Source organism: Canis aureus, chromosome 26, assembly GCF_053574225.1.
Source record: "Canis aureus isolate CA01 chromosome 26, VMU_Caureus_v.1.0, whole genome shotgun sequence".
Taxonomy (NCBI): domain Eukaryota; kingdom Metazoa; phylum Chordata; class Mammalia; order Carnivora; family Canidae; genus Canis; species Canis aureus.
Genome location: NC_135636.1, coordinates 40,210,849 through 40,228,098, shown reverse-complemented (window position 1 = coordinate 40,228,098; position 17,250 = coordinate 40,210,849). Strand labels below are relative to the sequence as shown.

Here is a 17,250-nt window from a genome sequence, read left to right as displayed (position 1 = left end):
TTTTCTCATTTATTTATGATAGTCACACGGAGAGAGAGAGAGAGAGGCAGAGACACAGGCAGAGGGAGAAGCAGGCTCCATGCACCGGGAGCCCGACGTGGGATTCGATCCCGGGTCTCCAGGATTGTGCCCTGGGCCAAAGGCAGGCGCCAAACCGCTGCGCCACCCAGGGATCCCGTGTCTCTGAGTTCTGACTCTGCTTATGCAAATATCTACTTGACAACTTTACCTGGATGCATCTTAGACTTCATGGGTAGAAAACAGAGGTCGTGACTCCCCAGAACCCCTCCCAGAAAAGACCCGGATTCTCCTCCAATCCTCCCTCACAGCAACATGGCAACACCATTTGCCCAGAACTAAAGCCAGCAATCTGGATTCCTCACATTCTCCCTTTCCAAGTGTGTGTGTATGTGTGTGTTGCACACACATAGTCCACTGAGTCCTGTCAGTTCTTCTTGCATGGCATAGCACACAGCCTTCCTTTCTTTCATTCCACCGCTGTGACGACCTTCTCCCACTTTCTTGGACTCTTGTAGTAGTAACTGGTATCTATGCATCTGCTCTGTCCTATCCTACCAATTCCCTTCCCCAGTCAGGAATCTGAAATCTTGTTTTATAAAGTAAATCATACTGTAAGTTAAACATGAACTAATCATGTATGTTTACCTCCTTTCTCTTACTAACCCTACTAAAATAATAGCAAAGATCTTAAAAGGTAGTATTTATCTACAATGAGAATAAGGAAGACAACAAGGTAAGTATTTCAACAGGCATTTGCAAGACAGAGAGAGGAGTAACCAACTCCAGAAAGTAAAGAAGCTGTGCCTGTAGAGGAAAACACAAGGCCTGAGCAAATGTTTCCCATGGAGCCAATGACAGACAGACTCCAGTGGGGACATAAGAGAGTCAGGCAAAGTGCTCAAACATGGCTGGTTGAGAATCTGAGTAAAGAGCAAGGGAAGCAGCTACTTCCCAGCCCTTAACCTGCTCCCCAACTCCACACAGCCACACAGCTATACCTTCTACCAACTTTCTCAGCTGTCTCAGTTCTGGGATTCCAGGCACAGCAAAGGGGCGAAAGCAAACAGAAACTGAAAACAGGAAATCTGGGACACCTGGGTGGCTCCGTGGTTGTGTCTGCCTTGGACCCAGGGTGTGATCCCAGGGTCCTAGAATCAAGTCCCGCATCAGGCTCTCTGCATGGAGCCTGCTTCTCCCTCTGCCTGTGTCTCTGCCTCTCTCTGTGTGTCTCTCATGAATAAATATAATCTTTTTTTTTTTTAAAAAGGAAATCTTACTTACAATTTCTAGTAAAATTTTTATATTTTATAGTTTTATATCTTAACACTACAGGATCATCAATTTGCCTCCCCAGCCCAGCTCCCAAAATGCAACCAGGTAATTAAAAATTCCCTGGCAAGGAAAACTATGTAGTATGAGTAGAAGAGGAGATGGTAGTAACAGCTCTACATGTTGCAATTTGTGGAATGCTGAAACAAAAGGGCCAGCCCCCAAGTGAACACTTTCAGTGACTTTTAGTAAAGACTGATCTTTTCTAATATATTATCCTTAAATATAAAAAAGATAGTCAAGGATCTCGAGATATGTAATGGTGAAAGCCTCCAACATGAAAGGGACACAAATAAATTAAAAAATAACTTAGAAACTAGGAAAATAGAGATTATAAAACACAGATTCAATGTAATAGCCAATATGTCAATACACATCCCTAAGATGTAAGAAAATACAGAAGAGATAATATGATTAAAAAAATGATACCAAATGACATGTCTGAAAAGCTTTAGAAATATTCAGCCCCATTACTGACAAACACAACTAAACTCACTAATTAAGAAGAAAAGAGAAATGATACACAAAAATGTCCCCAAACCAAAAGGAGTCTCTGTGCATATGACATACAACAGAATGAATGAGACAACAGGGCCCCCCACCTTGATGAGGCTTCATGCAACCTCAGAGAGGAAAAGTTCCTGAGTTAATTCCAGAGACAATCAATACACTAAAGAGCAAGAATATACAAGTCTATGGCAACACTGGATGTCAGAAAGCTGTGAAACAATTCTTTTAAAATTCTAAGAGGAAATTATTTTCAACCCAAAATTGAATACACAGCCAGACATGCTTAGGGTGGAATAAAGGGCCCAACATACTTTATGTCATGCATCAGGGATGGAGAAGTTAACAGAAACAGTACTGGAACAAAACAAAGTAACAAAGCAAGAAAGCAAGCTATTGGGACCAAGGAGCTGGGAGCTGCGACACAGAAGAGGGTCTAGACCTGCCTCTTAGGACAGAGTGAAGCTGACTAACAGAACCTCGAGAGGGAAGGAAGAACTGAGGGATTATCTAATGTGTCTGAACATGTGAAGAAAAAAATGAAGAGAAATTTTATAGCTCTACTGGAGTATCTAGAGAGGATTAGTATTAAATGTGTAAAAAACAAAGCGAATTTTAAAGAAGGCAGTTAACTCAAAATCAGACAAAAACCAAAATCCTTACCAACTATGCCTGACTTAGCAACATGCCAAGATAATCTAAATATTGACCACCTATTTAACAAAAGAAGACATGATTACATTGGTGTAAAGAGAGCACATGCCTTTGTACTCATAATGAGTATGGATGTGAGAGTATATATTAGAGCCAGGAGGGTTAAATATAGATCCACGGTTTCTTACCTGGAAATTTAAAAAAACTCTACAAAATAACATAATTTCTCCTCAGCATGAAATGTATTTAATAGCAAAACTTGACCTGAACTTTATGAAGCAAAAACCTCTAGATGTCCACTCAGTGTGACCACCTATCTATTTGGCTATAAAAATATTAGCATATTTGATGATACACTACTGCCTAAAATGACAGTATTGCTCAAAACTCCACAAGGGGAATCAGAGAATATATGGCATATATGCACCATTTTATCTTTCTAAATCCAAAAATTCCAGAATTCCAGAGCACACCTGACCCCAAGATTCTCAGATAAGAGACTATGAATGCACAACTATCATATCAATAAATCAAAGATAACAGACTGAAGCTGATGAAGAGTAGCTGCATATGCACAGTACTTAGAAATATTCCCAAAGAGCTGAGTTTCAATATCTGAGTGGGGCAAATGCGTGTGATTCTTCAAAAAGTATGTATTTATACCTTTTTACAGTTACAAACACAAGTTACGTTGCTAAAAATAAAAATTAAATATAACAAAAAAGGAAAGCAAGTCTCATCACTACCCTGCTTAAAATCTTCCATGGCTACCCAACATAGCAGAAAAATTCCAGACTCCATAAGATGGCTTTGTGGAAGTAGCCTCCTCCATTTACCTCTCCAATGTGGTCTTACAGCAATCCCTCTCTGTTCTCATGGACTTTGTCACTTGGTAGAACCCCCAAGCCTTTCCCTGCCTGAGGCCTTTGAGTTAGCTGTACCTCTTCTGGAATATTCTTCCCCTAGCTGTTTGCCAAGCTGGCTCCATCTCATCCTTCAAATGTCAACTTACAGGTCATCTCCCCAGAAAAAGCTTTCCTGACCACTCACCCCATTCCCATTAATTCTTTATCTCATCATCCTGGACTTGAAAATACAAACATTTTTGAACTAAAGAACAAAACCAAAAAAAAAAAAAAAAAGCCCCCACTAAAAAGAAACTGGGAAAACTATTCAAATATATTAAACAACTAAACAGCCTTCAAATCACAGCTCAGATAGGACTTTTAAAGAAAAATGTTGAAAGCCTACCCCCACCCTAAGAAACGGATCTTTTATGACACACAGTTTCCTAGTATCCTAGGTCCTTCCTGCTAATCTCTGCCATACCATGTCTACCTCCATCCAGGTGGCTCCTTGCCTCATTGTGTGCCTGCTCCAAGGCAATGCAAACCTTGAGAACAGAAACTAATTTGTTCACTACTGCCTCTCTCCCTCAGCCTCTAAAAAAAGACTAACTGGCATACAGAAGACAAATATTTATTAAATGAAAGAATCTACTTATTTGTTAACTTACAGAAAGTACTGTTGCAGATCAACAAAAACCCCATCAGAAAACTATTTTAAAAACACATATAATGACCAAAAGACATAAAGTATGTTCAATCTTGCAAATCAACAAAATACAATTTAGAACAAGCATCTTTCTTTGGGCTCCTGGGTGGCTCAGTCGGTTAAGCCTGACTCTTCATTTCAGCTCAGGTCATGATCTCAGGGTTTGAGATTGAGCACCACATCAGGCTCCACACTGGGCATGGAGCCTGCTTAAGATTCTCTCTCTTCCTCTCCCTCTGCCCCTCCCAGCCTCCTTCTCTCGCCCTCTTTAACAAAAAAAAAAAAAAAAAAAAAAATCAACAAGCATCACTGGGCACCTGGCTGGCTCAGTTTAGAAGAGCATGTGACTCTTCATTTCAGGGTTGTGAGTTTGAGCCCCACATTGGGTGCAGAGATTACTTAAAAATATAATCTTTAAAAAAATAAAAATAAAGCATCTCTGTCACTGATCAGATCAGAAAAGATTTAGAAGAATCATACTCAGTATTTGTCTCATCACTTGCTCATCCATACTGTGTGTCTTTCATCTACCTGGGCCACAGCACAGTGCTTGTGAAGTTAAGGAACTCCAATCATCAGCCTCTGCGTGGGAAAGCAGCTGTATGAACCTTCAGGAAAACACTCAAGTATGTAGCAAAACCTCTAAAATATGTACTCTTTCTAACCCAATCAACCTTCCTCTAGGACTGTAGGTAAGAAAACAGCCTAAGTGAAGAAGATGGAGCAATTCATAGAATTGTTTATGATAATTATTTAGAAACAATTTAAATTTTCATCAGTAGAGTACTGGTTAAATACCGTTCAATGTAACAGATGCTATATGGCTATCAAAATTAAAGCTATATATATTAAACAAAAAAAAAAGAGAACTGAGGAGCACCTGGCTGGCCCAGTTGGTGGAACATGTCTCTTGATCTCGGGCTCCTGAGTTGGAGCCCCATGCTGGGCATAGAGATTAATTACTTTTAAAAATGAAAACAAAAAAATTTTAAAGGATGACTGAAGATGGCTTTCATAGGCAAAATAGGTTACCAAAGCGTTTTTTAAATATACACTCAAGGGGATCCCTGGGTGGCTCAGCGGTTTAGCGCCTGCCTTCGGCCCAGGACGTGATCCTGGAGTCCCGCATCGGGCTCCTGCGTGGAGCCTGCTTCTCCCTCTGCCTGTGTCTCTGCCTCTCTCTCTCTCTATGTCTATCATGAATAAATAAAATCTTTTAAAAAGATAAAAAGTCTTTAGGTAAAGTAAAAAAAAGGATTTTAAAAATAAATAAAAAATAAATATACACTCAAGAGTTACCAATGATTCTTTGTGCCGGGATTAGATAATTTTTTTACCTTTTTTACAGATTTTACTTATTTGAGAAAGAGTGAGAGAGCACATGAGCAGGCAGTGGGGTGCAGAGGGAGAAGGAAAAGCAGACTCCCCACTAACAGGGAGCCTGACTCGGGGTTCCAACCCAGGACCTTAGGATCATGATCTGAGCCAAAGGCAGACAGTTAACCAACTGAGCCACCCAGGTGCCCCAACATTTTTTTTTAAGGTTTTATTTGTTTATTCATGAGAGACACACAACACAGAGATAGGCAGAGACATAGGCAGAGAAGCAGGCTCCCACAGAGAGCCTGAGGAGGGACTCAATCCCAGGACCTACCTGAGCCAAAAGCAGATAGATCTGAACCACTGAACCACCTAGGTGCCCCCCAAGATTTTTTTAGTATGTACTTTTTTATCATTGTCAGATTTTACATTAATGACCACTATTTTATCATCAGAAGAGAGAAAGCTCTTTCCAGCTTAAATAAAATTACGAAAAGCAGTTCATCAGTCTCTGTACGACCCTCACGTCCACCTCAGCCAGGTGAGACATCATTCTTCAGTGCCAAGGGCATGAGAATGGTATCGCTTGAGGCATATATCATCAGTGCTCTACATTTCCCAATCATCCTTTACAAACTTCTGTGACAGTGTTTGCTACAATGGAGAATGATTCTTTATGTACACGTCTCCTCAAAGACTAATAACCTCCTGAGAATCTTGCCTTATTATCACTAACTATACAGCTCTATACACTACCCCCATACAATTCTTTAAATGACCACTACAAAATGTATCAGTTTCAAAAACACAGGTTTCTGAATGACATATTTTCATAAGGTTGCCCAGATAACTGGGAATAAGAAATGCTACTGTTAAGATGTTCATATTCACTACTGTAAAGGAGTTTGGTTTAACACACAAAAAAGCTTGTCTCCTCAGAGTATACACAAGTTGGCCAGGTAGTAAAAAGGGTTAATTATAAAAATGAGGGCTCAACTAACTTAAGTAAAAAGCAGTTTAAAACTGCATAGAAGTTTTATTGGATCATTGCTACAGCTGCCTAAAATTGGACAGCTCTACAAAACAGCGGGTTACTGGCAGAATTTCTAGATGTAATACTGGCCTCCATGAACGTAGTGATGTAATACAAATAATAGGAAAGATACACATGCAGGCATTCTTGCACATGGCTTCACAGATGTGCGTACACACATGCACATTTGAAAGTGGACACATCTACACTTCCATTTCTATGTTAATGCTACCTACTTGATTTACAAGTTCAGGGATGCCTAGAGCTCTGTCAATTTCTTCCAAGCCTGTGGCATCTGTGTTGCTCAGGAGTGTGTGCAGCTGGTCCAACAATGCTCTTTCATCACTCTGCCCGTCTAGGTTAGAAGGTGGCCCAAGGAGATCATCCAGGGAATTCCTAAGAAGTGGCCTAAAAAGAGACTTGCAATCAATGTCAATGCTGCTTTTCCTCTTAAGACACACACACGCACACACATACACACGTGCACACACACACAAGCCACACACATTTTTAATATGTAGTAATAACTAAAATATGAAAAGCCATAAATAAACCGAGTAACAGAGAAGAGCAAATGGCACCAACTTAAATTGAAGGCCCACAGTTTTAAACTTCTCCAGGCCATCTTACAATTACCACATCTAGCTTATACATATCTAGCTTACAATCCCACCACCAAAATGTAATTATTTAGACCCCTAGACACTTGGGAATAGCAGAGGTCAAGGGGGATAGGAGAGAGTGCGGTTTTCAAGGCCATACAAGAACAGAGGTGGTAGTAGTTATATTTGTTAACTTGAAGAAATCAACAAAGGACCAGAAAAAGAAAAGGAAGAGGAGAGGGGGAGGGGGAGGGAGGAGAGGAGAGGGGAGGGGAGGGGAGGGGAGGGGAGGGGAGGGGAGGGGAGGGGAGGGGAGGGGAGGGGAGGGGAGGTGGGGAGGGGAGGTGGGGAGGGGAGGGGAGGTGGGGAGGGGAGGTGGGGAGGGGAGGGGAGGTGGGGAGGGGAGGGGAGGGAAGAGAAAGAGGAAGAGGAAGAAGGAGGAGGGAAAGGGAAAGGGAAAGGAAAAGGAAAAGGAAAAGCAAAAGCAAAAGGAAAAGGAGAAAAAAGACAAAAGACAAAAGACAAAAAAGAAAAAAGTTGAACTATCAACAAACTGAGGTTGGGAGCAGCCAAAATAACTTTTTGTTATCCTTGGCCCACAGAGCTCACGTATTAACAAGTATAGTACCAACTCCATACACCTACAGTAAGATGCCACAGTCCTCCAACATATTTAGAAGGGCATAGAACTAGATATTCATTCTGCCTCAGAAAAAATTCCATGAGACTATTTGTTCTCCATTGAATATAGAAGCACTCAGGCTAATAAACTCACATGGCTACACCACTGTCTACTCAATAGATCGATTCATTTTTTTTTCTTTGCTTAATCTATTATAGAATTCAAGTTAGACTGGATGTTGACAGGTGGCTTTCATGTAAATGAGTTACTGACCAAGCAAAATAAAAGTGAAATACAGGCATAATCCACATCTTCCTTCACAAAAACAGAGTGCTGCAGTTCACTTCCACCATCATCACCGAAGTATTTTAAATAACTTTAGAAAAGAATTATCAAATCCTTAAAAATTAACCTGCCAGAAAACTGAGGCTCATTCTCTGAACACCACTTATCTTCTCAAACTGGTGGTAATTTATCCTCTCTGGTTTGACCACTCACTGGTTCGACCACTCACTGGTTCTAAGAGCTAAACAATAGGGTGGTCTCCTCCCTCACTGGCTTGCTGCTTCACCTCAATTTTTACACAGACAAATGCCCAGATGGCAGCCAAGCACCTCAATCACAGTGAGTTTTTCTCATTCTCTTTCAGGTCTGTTTCTGTGCTCTGATCCTTTTCTAGATAATCCAATGCTAACATTTTCTACAGAGTCATATAATAAAGCCCCACCTATTTTGAGTCCCATGAGGGCCTTGTTCCATGGACAACATGCCATCTGGCCAGGAACCTGGTTGGTTAGATGGTGCTGCCTGGCCATACGGACTGACCCCCATTCCCATGGGAATCTCACCAGGCCCTGGTGGAAGAAAAAGGCGATTCATTTTCAAAGAAGGCAATGACAAAAATTACCCTAAATCATCTAATTATTTTTATAAAGGGGATGCTTACGCATTTGAAGCATCTGCTGCTGCTGTTGCTGCTGCTGCTGCTGCTGCTGCTGCAACACTGGTCTTGCCCCTGGGATGCTATTGGCCCGCAGAGGCATGGTGGGCATCGAGCCACCCACTGCAGGTCTGGGTAAAGAAGCATTATAATCTGCTCCTGGTCTTCCCATGGAGTTTGTACTCATAGGTTCCATTCTACTGGCCTTTGAATTTTGTAAGCCCCAGTCTCCTGAGGAAGGGGTCTGATTCATAGTCACATTTCTGTTTGGTCCACCTAAAACAGTAGAAATGATTATGTCTTTTTCATATTATACTAAAATCCTTCCTATATATATAAGTACAGTCATTACACACAAACTTTACCCAAAAAGTGCTTTGTCATCATAAGAATAGGGCTGGACAACTATTAAGACATTTATTTTCTAAGACATTTTTGATAGGCAACTATTGCCATGTAGTCAGTAGCTTCCTTGAGAATTTAAGTAACCAAGATGTAGAATAAATTACAGAAACCCATGAAAGAAATAATATGCTGTTATTCAAAACCCTATTACTTAATCTCAATTATTTAAATAGCTTTAAGTATTTTAAATTTACTTTACCCAAAAGAAAATTTTAATCATAAATACTGATTATAAATAACATACCCATAGTTGAGCCATAATTTTCTTGACCATCCATCATTCTTGGATTCCCACCCAACATGGGCTGCTTTGTTAACATGGGGAAAGCACTGATATTCTTTACTGGAGGACTTGAGCCAACAGAAACGGGGCTATCTAGAGACACTGCTCGGTTATATGGGGGACGAATGGCCTGCACAGACTGTGGACTCCTCAAACCTGTTGAAACATAAGTGCACAATATATAAAAATCTTCTGATAACTTGGTACTTAAGTAATCAAAGACAACACATAAATACCAATACCACACAAGAATGTCTTTCTTACTAAAATAAACACTGAGCATGAAAAAGAGGAGGGGGAGGAGGGGGACGGGGAAGGGAGAAGGAGGAGGAGGGGGGAGGGGAAGGGGAGGAGGAGGAGGAGGCAGGGAAAGGAAAAATTTCCCTCATTTTCCAAATACAGTAAAAGCAAGAGTCTCAGTGTTGGCTGATATACTGGGCACTGTTCCACAGCCTGACAAGCTCATTCATATTCTGCTTCACTTAATATTGAAAATGTTATCAATGTTCAAACTCCTAGAGGTTATTCCCTACATGTACTTAATTAGATGGATTCTCTGTTTATATTTTTAATTAAATGTAACCAGGTAAGTTGCCCTCTAATTAAACAAGTAATGAAACATAAAGTTTCCTCCTTTTTTCTTTCTGGTGTCTGTGAGCTCTTCTTCCATCACTACCTGTAGTATTCCCTTCTTAAATTGATGAATGAGGAAACCACACAGCTGTGGAAGAGAGGCTGCAGGAGAACCAGCAAACGCTAAAAGAAGAAAAGCCTCACAGATAAATGACAAGGTTCCACAAGTATCACAGGAAAGGTTTCAATCCACAGTTTGAGCTGCTTTTTAATTCAAGTCTCTGTGTCTAACAGAAATATATGCTCTGGTAGCTACTATTAATCTGGAGCAACTAAAGATGAAAATTTTCCTAGAAGTTCCATGATTATTAGCATATTCTTTTAAAAATGGGAAATTAAAAAAAAAAAAGAATACGAAAATGCCCAGAGAACATTTTAAAATATTTGCACTATGAATTATAAAAAACTGAGAGGCATGATATGTATTTTGAAGCTAAAAATGCTAATTCGAGGGGCACCTGAGTGGCTCAGTGGTTGAATGTCTGCTTCGGCTCAGATTATGATCCCGGGCTCCTGGGATCAAGTCCCACATAAGGTCCCCGCAGGGAGCCTGCTTCTCCCTCTGCCTATGTCGCTGCCTCTCTGTAACTCTCATGAATAAATAAAATCTTAAAAAAAAATACTAATTTGATTCCCATCTTAGTGTAAGAATACAGCTAACCCTTGAGCAACACAAGGGTTAAGAGCACCAAGCCCCCAGGACAGTCAAAAATCCATGTAACTATTAACTCCAAAAACTTAACTACTAGTAGCCTACTTAACCAAAAGACTTATCAATAAGTCAATTAACATATATTTTGTACGTCATATGTATCATATATTATATCTTAAAATAAACAAGAAAATCATAAGAGGGGCGCCTGAGTGGCCCAGTTGGTGAAATGGCCAAATCTTGATCTCAGCTCAAGTCTTGATCTCAAGGATCAAGAGTTCAAGGCCTGGGCAGCCCCAGTGGCACAGCGGTTTGGCACCGTCTTCAGTCCAGGGCATGATCCTGGAGACCCGGGATTGAGTCCCATGTTGGGCTCCCTGCATGCAGCCTGCTTATCCCTCTGCCTGTGTCTCTGCCTCTCTCTCGCTGTCTCTCAAGAATAAATAGATAAAATCTTTAAAAAAAAAAAAAAAAGTTCAAGGCCTGCAGTAGGCTCCATAATGTGCATGGAGCCTACTTTAAAAAAAAAAAAATGAGAAAATATACTTACAGTACTGTATTTATAGGAAAAAATCCACGTGTAAGTAAACATATGCAGTTCAAACCTGCATATGGTCACTGTACATACCAGTGTGCAGAAACTTTTAAAAGGTAGCAAGAATAAAACCTAGTTCTTTCTTACCCAGAGAATTAGTTCCTTGAAACATCTGTTGCTTGGTTCCCAGATTACTACCATTTGTAGATATGGAATTATTGTAAAAGTCAGAACTAGTGAGATCACCAAGAATAGCATCTAGATTATCCAAGTCTCCAGATCCCTGGAAAAAAAATTTTTTTTAATTAACCTGTGTTGATTTATTTTTAATTAACATTACTAGATACATAGGTATAAACATATTCTTCAGAAGGCTCCTGGGTGGCTCAGTTAAGTGTCTACCTTTGGCTAGGGTGAGGATCTCTGGGTCCTGGGATGGAGCCCCATGTTGGGCTCCCTGCTCAGCAGGGAGTCAGCTTGTTCCTCTCACTCTGCCCCTCCCCTTGCCTGTGTGCTCTGTCATTCTCTCAAATAAATAAATAAAATCATTAAAAAAAAAAAAGAAGAAGAAGGAGAACACAAATGAAATGGGAATAAGTAAAATACATAGTTACATGAAATGATAATGCCTAACTTTAAGTCTGGCGTCTTAAGACCCCTATCCCAAACCTTTTTCCTTGAAACTAAGATCAGTTTACAGAAATAAATCCTCTGGGTTTGGAAGTGCTTTTCAAGGGGCATTTTTAAATCTGTAATAGAAAAAAAAAATCTGTAATAGAATTTTAATTCCCAAACTGTGAGATATTTTCCAGCTACTGTTACTCAGGATCATTAGCTGACAGAGAGGTCTGCCTCTACATCTACCTTATGAAAACAAGTGTGATTACTTAAGAAAGCAACAAGCTGATGTTCAATAAGAGATTCACAGGCATGCTTTAAAAAGAACTCAACAAATTTAGAGAGCAGTGAATTAAAACAAAATTAAACAGACATCCTAACAGTAAGACTTCCCCAAGAATACGATTTTCTCAGGTGCAGACTAACATCTCCCAGAAGAGTGTTCCTCAAGTACGGTTTGGGAAACCCTTATATAGAATGAGATCATGTACAGTATAAAACTTGGTTTTAGGTACAAATCAAAATTCTGTTACTTAATACAAGTTTTTTTATTCTTCCTGTTTCTTTCTACTATCCCTTTAAATGACCCAATCTATTCATTCTAACAATTATTCTATTATTGTTTCACTTTATGGGATCATTTCTCTTTCAAATTCTCCTCTCGTGATCCAGTAGTTCTTTATATCTTTTTCTCAGCTTCTTTATTCTCCATCATTCTGCCTTCTGTATCACTAATTCTCTCTTCTGCCTCATTTATCCTAGCAATCAGAGCCTCTATTTTTTATTGTATCTCATTATAGTTTTTTATTTTAACTTGATTAGATTTTAATTCTTTTATTTCTCCAGAAAAGGATTCTCTAGTGTTGGCTGTGATTTTTTCAAGCCCACTTTCTATCTTTATAATCATTATTCCGAACTCTCGATCTGACATCTTATTTATTGTCCATACTGATTAGGTGAGATTTATTCCTGAGCTGCAAGGCTGGTTCAACAGCCACAAATCAATCAACATGATACGCTACATTAATAAAGGACAAGAACCATATGATCCTCTCAATAGATGCAGAAAAAGCATTTGGCAAAGTACAGCATCCTTTCTTTATTAAAATTCTTCACAGTGTAAAGATAGAAGGAACATACCTCAATTATCATAAAAGCCATATATGAAAAGCCCACAGTATATATCATTCTCAATGGGGAAAAACTGAGAGCTTTTCTCCTAAGGGCAGGAACACAGAAGGGATGTCCACCATTACCACTGCTGTTCAACATAGTACTAGAAGTCCTAGCCTCAGCAATCAGACAACAAAAGGAAATAAAAGGCATCTGAATCAACAAAGAAATCGAACTCTCACACTCTTTGCAGATGACCTGATAGTCTATATGGAAAACCTAAAAGACGCCACCCCAAAATTGCTAGAACTGATACAGGATTCAGCAACATGGCAGGATATAAAATCAATGCACAGAAATCAGCTGCATTTCTATACATTAACAATGAAACAAAAGAAAGAGAAATTAAAGAGTCAATCCCCTTTACAATTGCACCCAAAACCATAAGATACCTAGGAATAAGCCTAACTAAAGAGGCAACGGAGTTGTACTCAGAAAACTATAGAACATTCATGATAGAAACTGAGGAATATACAAAGAAATGGAAAAAACGTTCCATGCTCATAGATTGGAAGAATATTGTTACAATGTTTATGCTACCTAGAACAATCTATATACATTCAATGTACTCCCTATCAAAATACCATCAATTTATTTCATAGAAGTGGAATAATCTTAAAATTTGTATGGAACCAGAAAAGACCTCAAATAACCAAAGGAATGTTGAAAAAGAAAACCAGAACTGGCGGCATCACAATTCTGGACTTCAAGCTCTATTACAAAGCTGTAATCATCAAGACAGTATGGTACTGACACAAAAACAGGCACACAGATCAATGAAACACAGATCCAGAAATGGACCCTCAACTCTATGGTCAACTCATCTTCAACATAGCAAGAAGGAATATCCAACGGAAAAAAAACAGTCCTTTGACAAATGGTGTTGGGAAAATTGGACAGCCACATGAAGAAGTATGAAACTGGACCATTTTCTCACACCATACACAAAACTAGACTGAAAATGGATGAAAGACCTAAATGTGAGACAGGAATCCATCAAAATCCTAGAGGAGAACAGAGGCAGCAACCTCTTTGACCTCTCCAACAGCTATTTCTTGTTAGATACCTCTCCCAAAGGCAAGAGGAAAAAAGGCAATAATGAACTACTGGGACATCATCAAGATAAAAAGCTTTTACACAGCAAAGGAAACAGGCAAAAAACCCAAAAAACAACCAGAAGAATGAGAGAAGATATTTGCAAATGAAGTATCAGATAAAGGGCTAGGATCCAAAATCTCTGAAGAATTTATCAAACTAAACACCCAAAGAACAAATAATCCAATCAAGAAATGGGCAGGACACATGAACAAACATTTCTCCAAAGAAGACATAAGCATGGCCAACAGACACATGAAAAAAAGCTCAACATCATTCGGCATCAGGAAAATACAAGTCTAAATCACAATGAGATACCGCCTCACACTAGTCAGAATGGCTAAAATGAACAAGTCAGGAAACAACAGATGTTGGTGAGGATGCAGAGAAAGGGGAACTTTCTTACACTGTTAGTGGGAATGCAAATTACTGCAGCCACTCCAAAAAAGTTGAAAATAGAATTACTCTATGACCCAACAACTCTACTGGATATTTAACCCAAAGACACAAATATAGTGATCTGAAGGGGCACTTGCACCTCAATGTTTATAGCAGCAATGTCCACAAAAGCCAAACCATAGAAAGAGCCCAGATGTCCATTGACAGATGAATGGATTAAAATATGGTCTATATATACAATGGAATACTATGCAGACATAAAAAAGATGAAATCTTGCCATGTGCAACAACATGGATGGGACTAGGGGATATCATGCTAAGTGAAATAAGTGAATTAGAGAAAGATAATGATCGTATAATCTCACTCATATGTGGAATATAAGAAGCAAAACACAGGATCACAGGGGAAAAGAGGAAAAATAAAAGGCAAATCAGAGAGACAAACCACAAGAGACTCTTAATCATAGAAACAAACTGAGGGTCACTGGAGGGGAGGTAGGTGGGGGACGGGGTAACAGGGTGATGAACATTAAGGAGGGCACATGATGTAATGAGCGCTGAGTGTTTTATAAGACTGATGAATGACTGATTTCTACCTCTGAAACCAATAATACATTATATTAATTGAATTTAAATAAAAATTAAAAAAAAAAACTCCATAAAACTTTTCAAACTGGCTACTAATTGGTTCGAATTAGAGTTGCAATTTAAAACATACACATCTGATACTTCAAAATTGCATCATAATACACTTTACTGATGTCCAAAATATCATAAAGGACAGCTCAAGAGTAACTTCCATTACATAAACCTAAAATAGAAGGTATGATTTTGCATATGACACATGGTCTAACGCAGGCAATGATTAAACAATGATTAAGCTGGAATACAGAAAGAACAAATTACCTCTTCATTTGTTTCTGTCTTAATTTTAGAATCCTTCTCTTGACTCGAGCTAGGAATGGTGGAGCTGCTGCACTGACTCATTTTATTGTCCACTCCTTCCACTTTGGGCTGTAATTCTTTAGAGAGTGTATCACTAGGATCATCCCTGTCCAGCAGATATCTAAGAAGTGCATTATTTTCCTTCTTCTTAGGACTTAGTTGCTCCTGTTTGACATTTCCTTCCACACAAGACACTGTACTACTAGTGTCTTTCCCAGTGGCTTCTGCAGTAATCTTGGCTACTTCTGCGGGTGAATTCCCATTCTGCAGCAACTTGTGCAGAATCCGGTGCTTCTCCTGCAGCAGTGACCCGTGCATATTCGACGTGGAGGACACCCCTCCAGAAGTGGAAGAAGAGACCCCAGAGGGGCTGGTGACACTAATGGAAGAGTCTTTACAACTTGAATCCAGGGGGGAGTTGGTCAAAGAGGAATGGCCACGGTCATCAGAAGAACAGGTAAGTAACTGTAGTAATTTTTTATGACCTTTGCTTTCCAGAGGACCCCTCTGATTCTCTGACCCTTCGACAATGTTCTCCTTACTTTCCTTCTCACTGAGGTGATCCCTGCTATTTGACTGACACATTGAGCTCTCCACTGGATTCTGGTCACAATACAAGCCCAGGGGACTCTTGGAATCCTGACTGTTCACTTTACTTGGCTGGCTTATATTCATATTGGGAGAGTTATCCAATTTGGGGCCTGGTGAAGACAGAGTAGATAAGAGAGAAGTCCCCACACCCTCACTGATAGCTTGAAGAGCACTCAGAGAGCTGCTGGAAAAGCTGTGGCTCCCAGTATTACCAGAAGATCCCATGGGAGAGTGCACACCTAGATTGGGAGAGAAATCAGGGAAAGAATTAAACTATCAGATGCTCTAACAAAACACCACTGAACTCGTCAAAGTTTCTCTTATAAAATGAACTAACTTTATAAGGATTACAACAGAACAAGAAGTAAAGAATTACTGAGGAAGAAAAAATAAAGGAAATGCGAACACCAGTACCTGCAACAGGAGAAAACTGATGTGAGGCCATCTTTGGACTCCCACGGTTACGAGGAGAAATCATGATGTTCTGCTGGCTGGAGCCGAGGCCAGGGCTCCCATGTGGAGGGCTACTCATGTTGAGACCATAGTTGCTGTTCTGGTAGGAAGATGGTGACTGCATGCCTGGCCCAGGGTTCATTGAAGCTATGGGATTGGAGGCCCCATACCTAGCCCCACTCATCTGCCCTGTAGTGCTGGGGTCAGCCAAGCCATAGGGCCTGCTGCTCAGCATCTGTAAGCCTTGGTTTGGCGACATGCTCATGCCGCCTACCGAACTGTTGCATCCGGCTGTTGGAGGTCTAATGCCTGATCCAACAGGATTCGTGTTTGGCCTATACCCATTCTGTTCCCTGCAAAGAAAAAGGACAAACTTGCACTAAAATATTACAGGCATGTATTAAAGCATTCACTTTTTTTTTTTAATGATGAAATAAGTGTCCAGGAGCTTAACTTCCTAGGCACCATTCCAATACTTAGGGTCAATTCCAATCTAAATATTGACTAGTTATAAACCCAGTAACTTATTTTTTTTATATACCACAGAATCTAAATGAGTGAGAGCACAGCACTGCAAAGGACCAACCACCCGGGTAGCTAGGATTATAACAGGGCTTTACTACAGCTGCCACATCTCTACACGCTAGCCTGGAGGTCACTGCAAATCACTCAGAGTAACTAATATGTGACTATTCTGTTGTTCCATGTGCTGTTCATTTACCATTAGCAAAAGCAATAAATATCCTTTTTTCTTAAAGTCTACTTTCAAATTTTAAATTCAATCCCTAGAAGCAATGTAAACATATCATTAAAAATGAAAGGTAACAGCAGTAGTCAGATTTTTTATGTTCTTTTATCCACAAGCCTTCCCATTCCCCAGCTTTCC

At 39.8% G+C, this 17,250-nt stretch overlaps 1 protein-coding gene across 6 annotated transcripts in view; it reads right to left on the bottom strand.

Moving 5' to 3' along the window:
• Window positions 1-17,250, bottom strand: part of NCOA3 (nuclear receptor coactivator 3) — a 146,067-nt gene that overhangs the window by 9,770 nt on the left and 119,047 nt on the right. For all 6 annotated transcript variants that reach the window (XM_077873482.1, XM_077873485.1, XM_077873481.1 and 3 more), the window contains 7 exons: window positions 16,326-16,717; window positions 15,282-16,150; window positions 11,238-11,373; window positions 9,232-9,426; window positions 8,589-8,858; window positions 8,370-8,496; window positions 6,655-6,826 (listed from right to left, as the gene is read on the bottom strand). In XM_077873482.1, coding sequence (XP_077729608.1) covers window positions 6,655-6,826; window positions 8,370-8,496; window positions 8,589-8,858; window positions 9,232-9,426; window positions 11,238-11,373; window positions 15,282-16,150; window positions 16,326-16,717 — 2,161 coding nt within the window. The remainder of the gene's footprint in view (window positions 1-6,654; window positions 6,827-8,369; window positions 8,497-8,588; window positions 8,859-9,231; window positions 9,427-11,237; window positions 11,374-15,281; window positions 16,151-16,325; window positions 16,718-17,250) is intronic.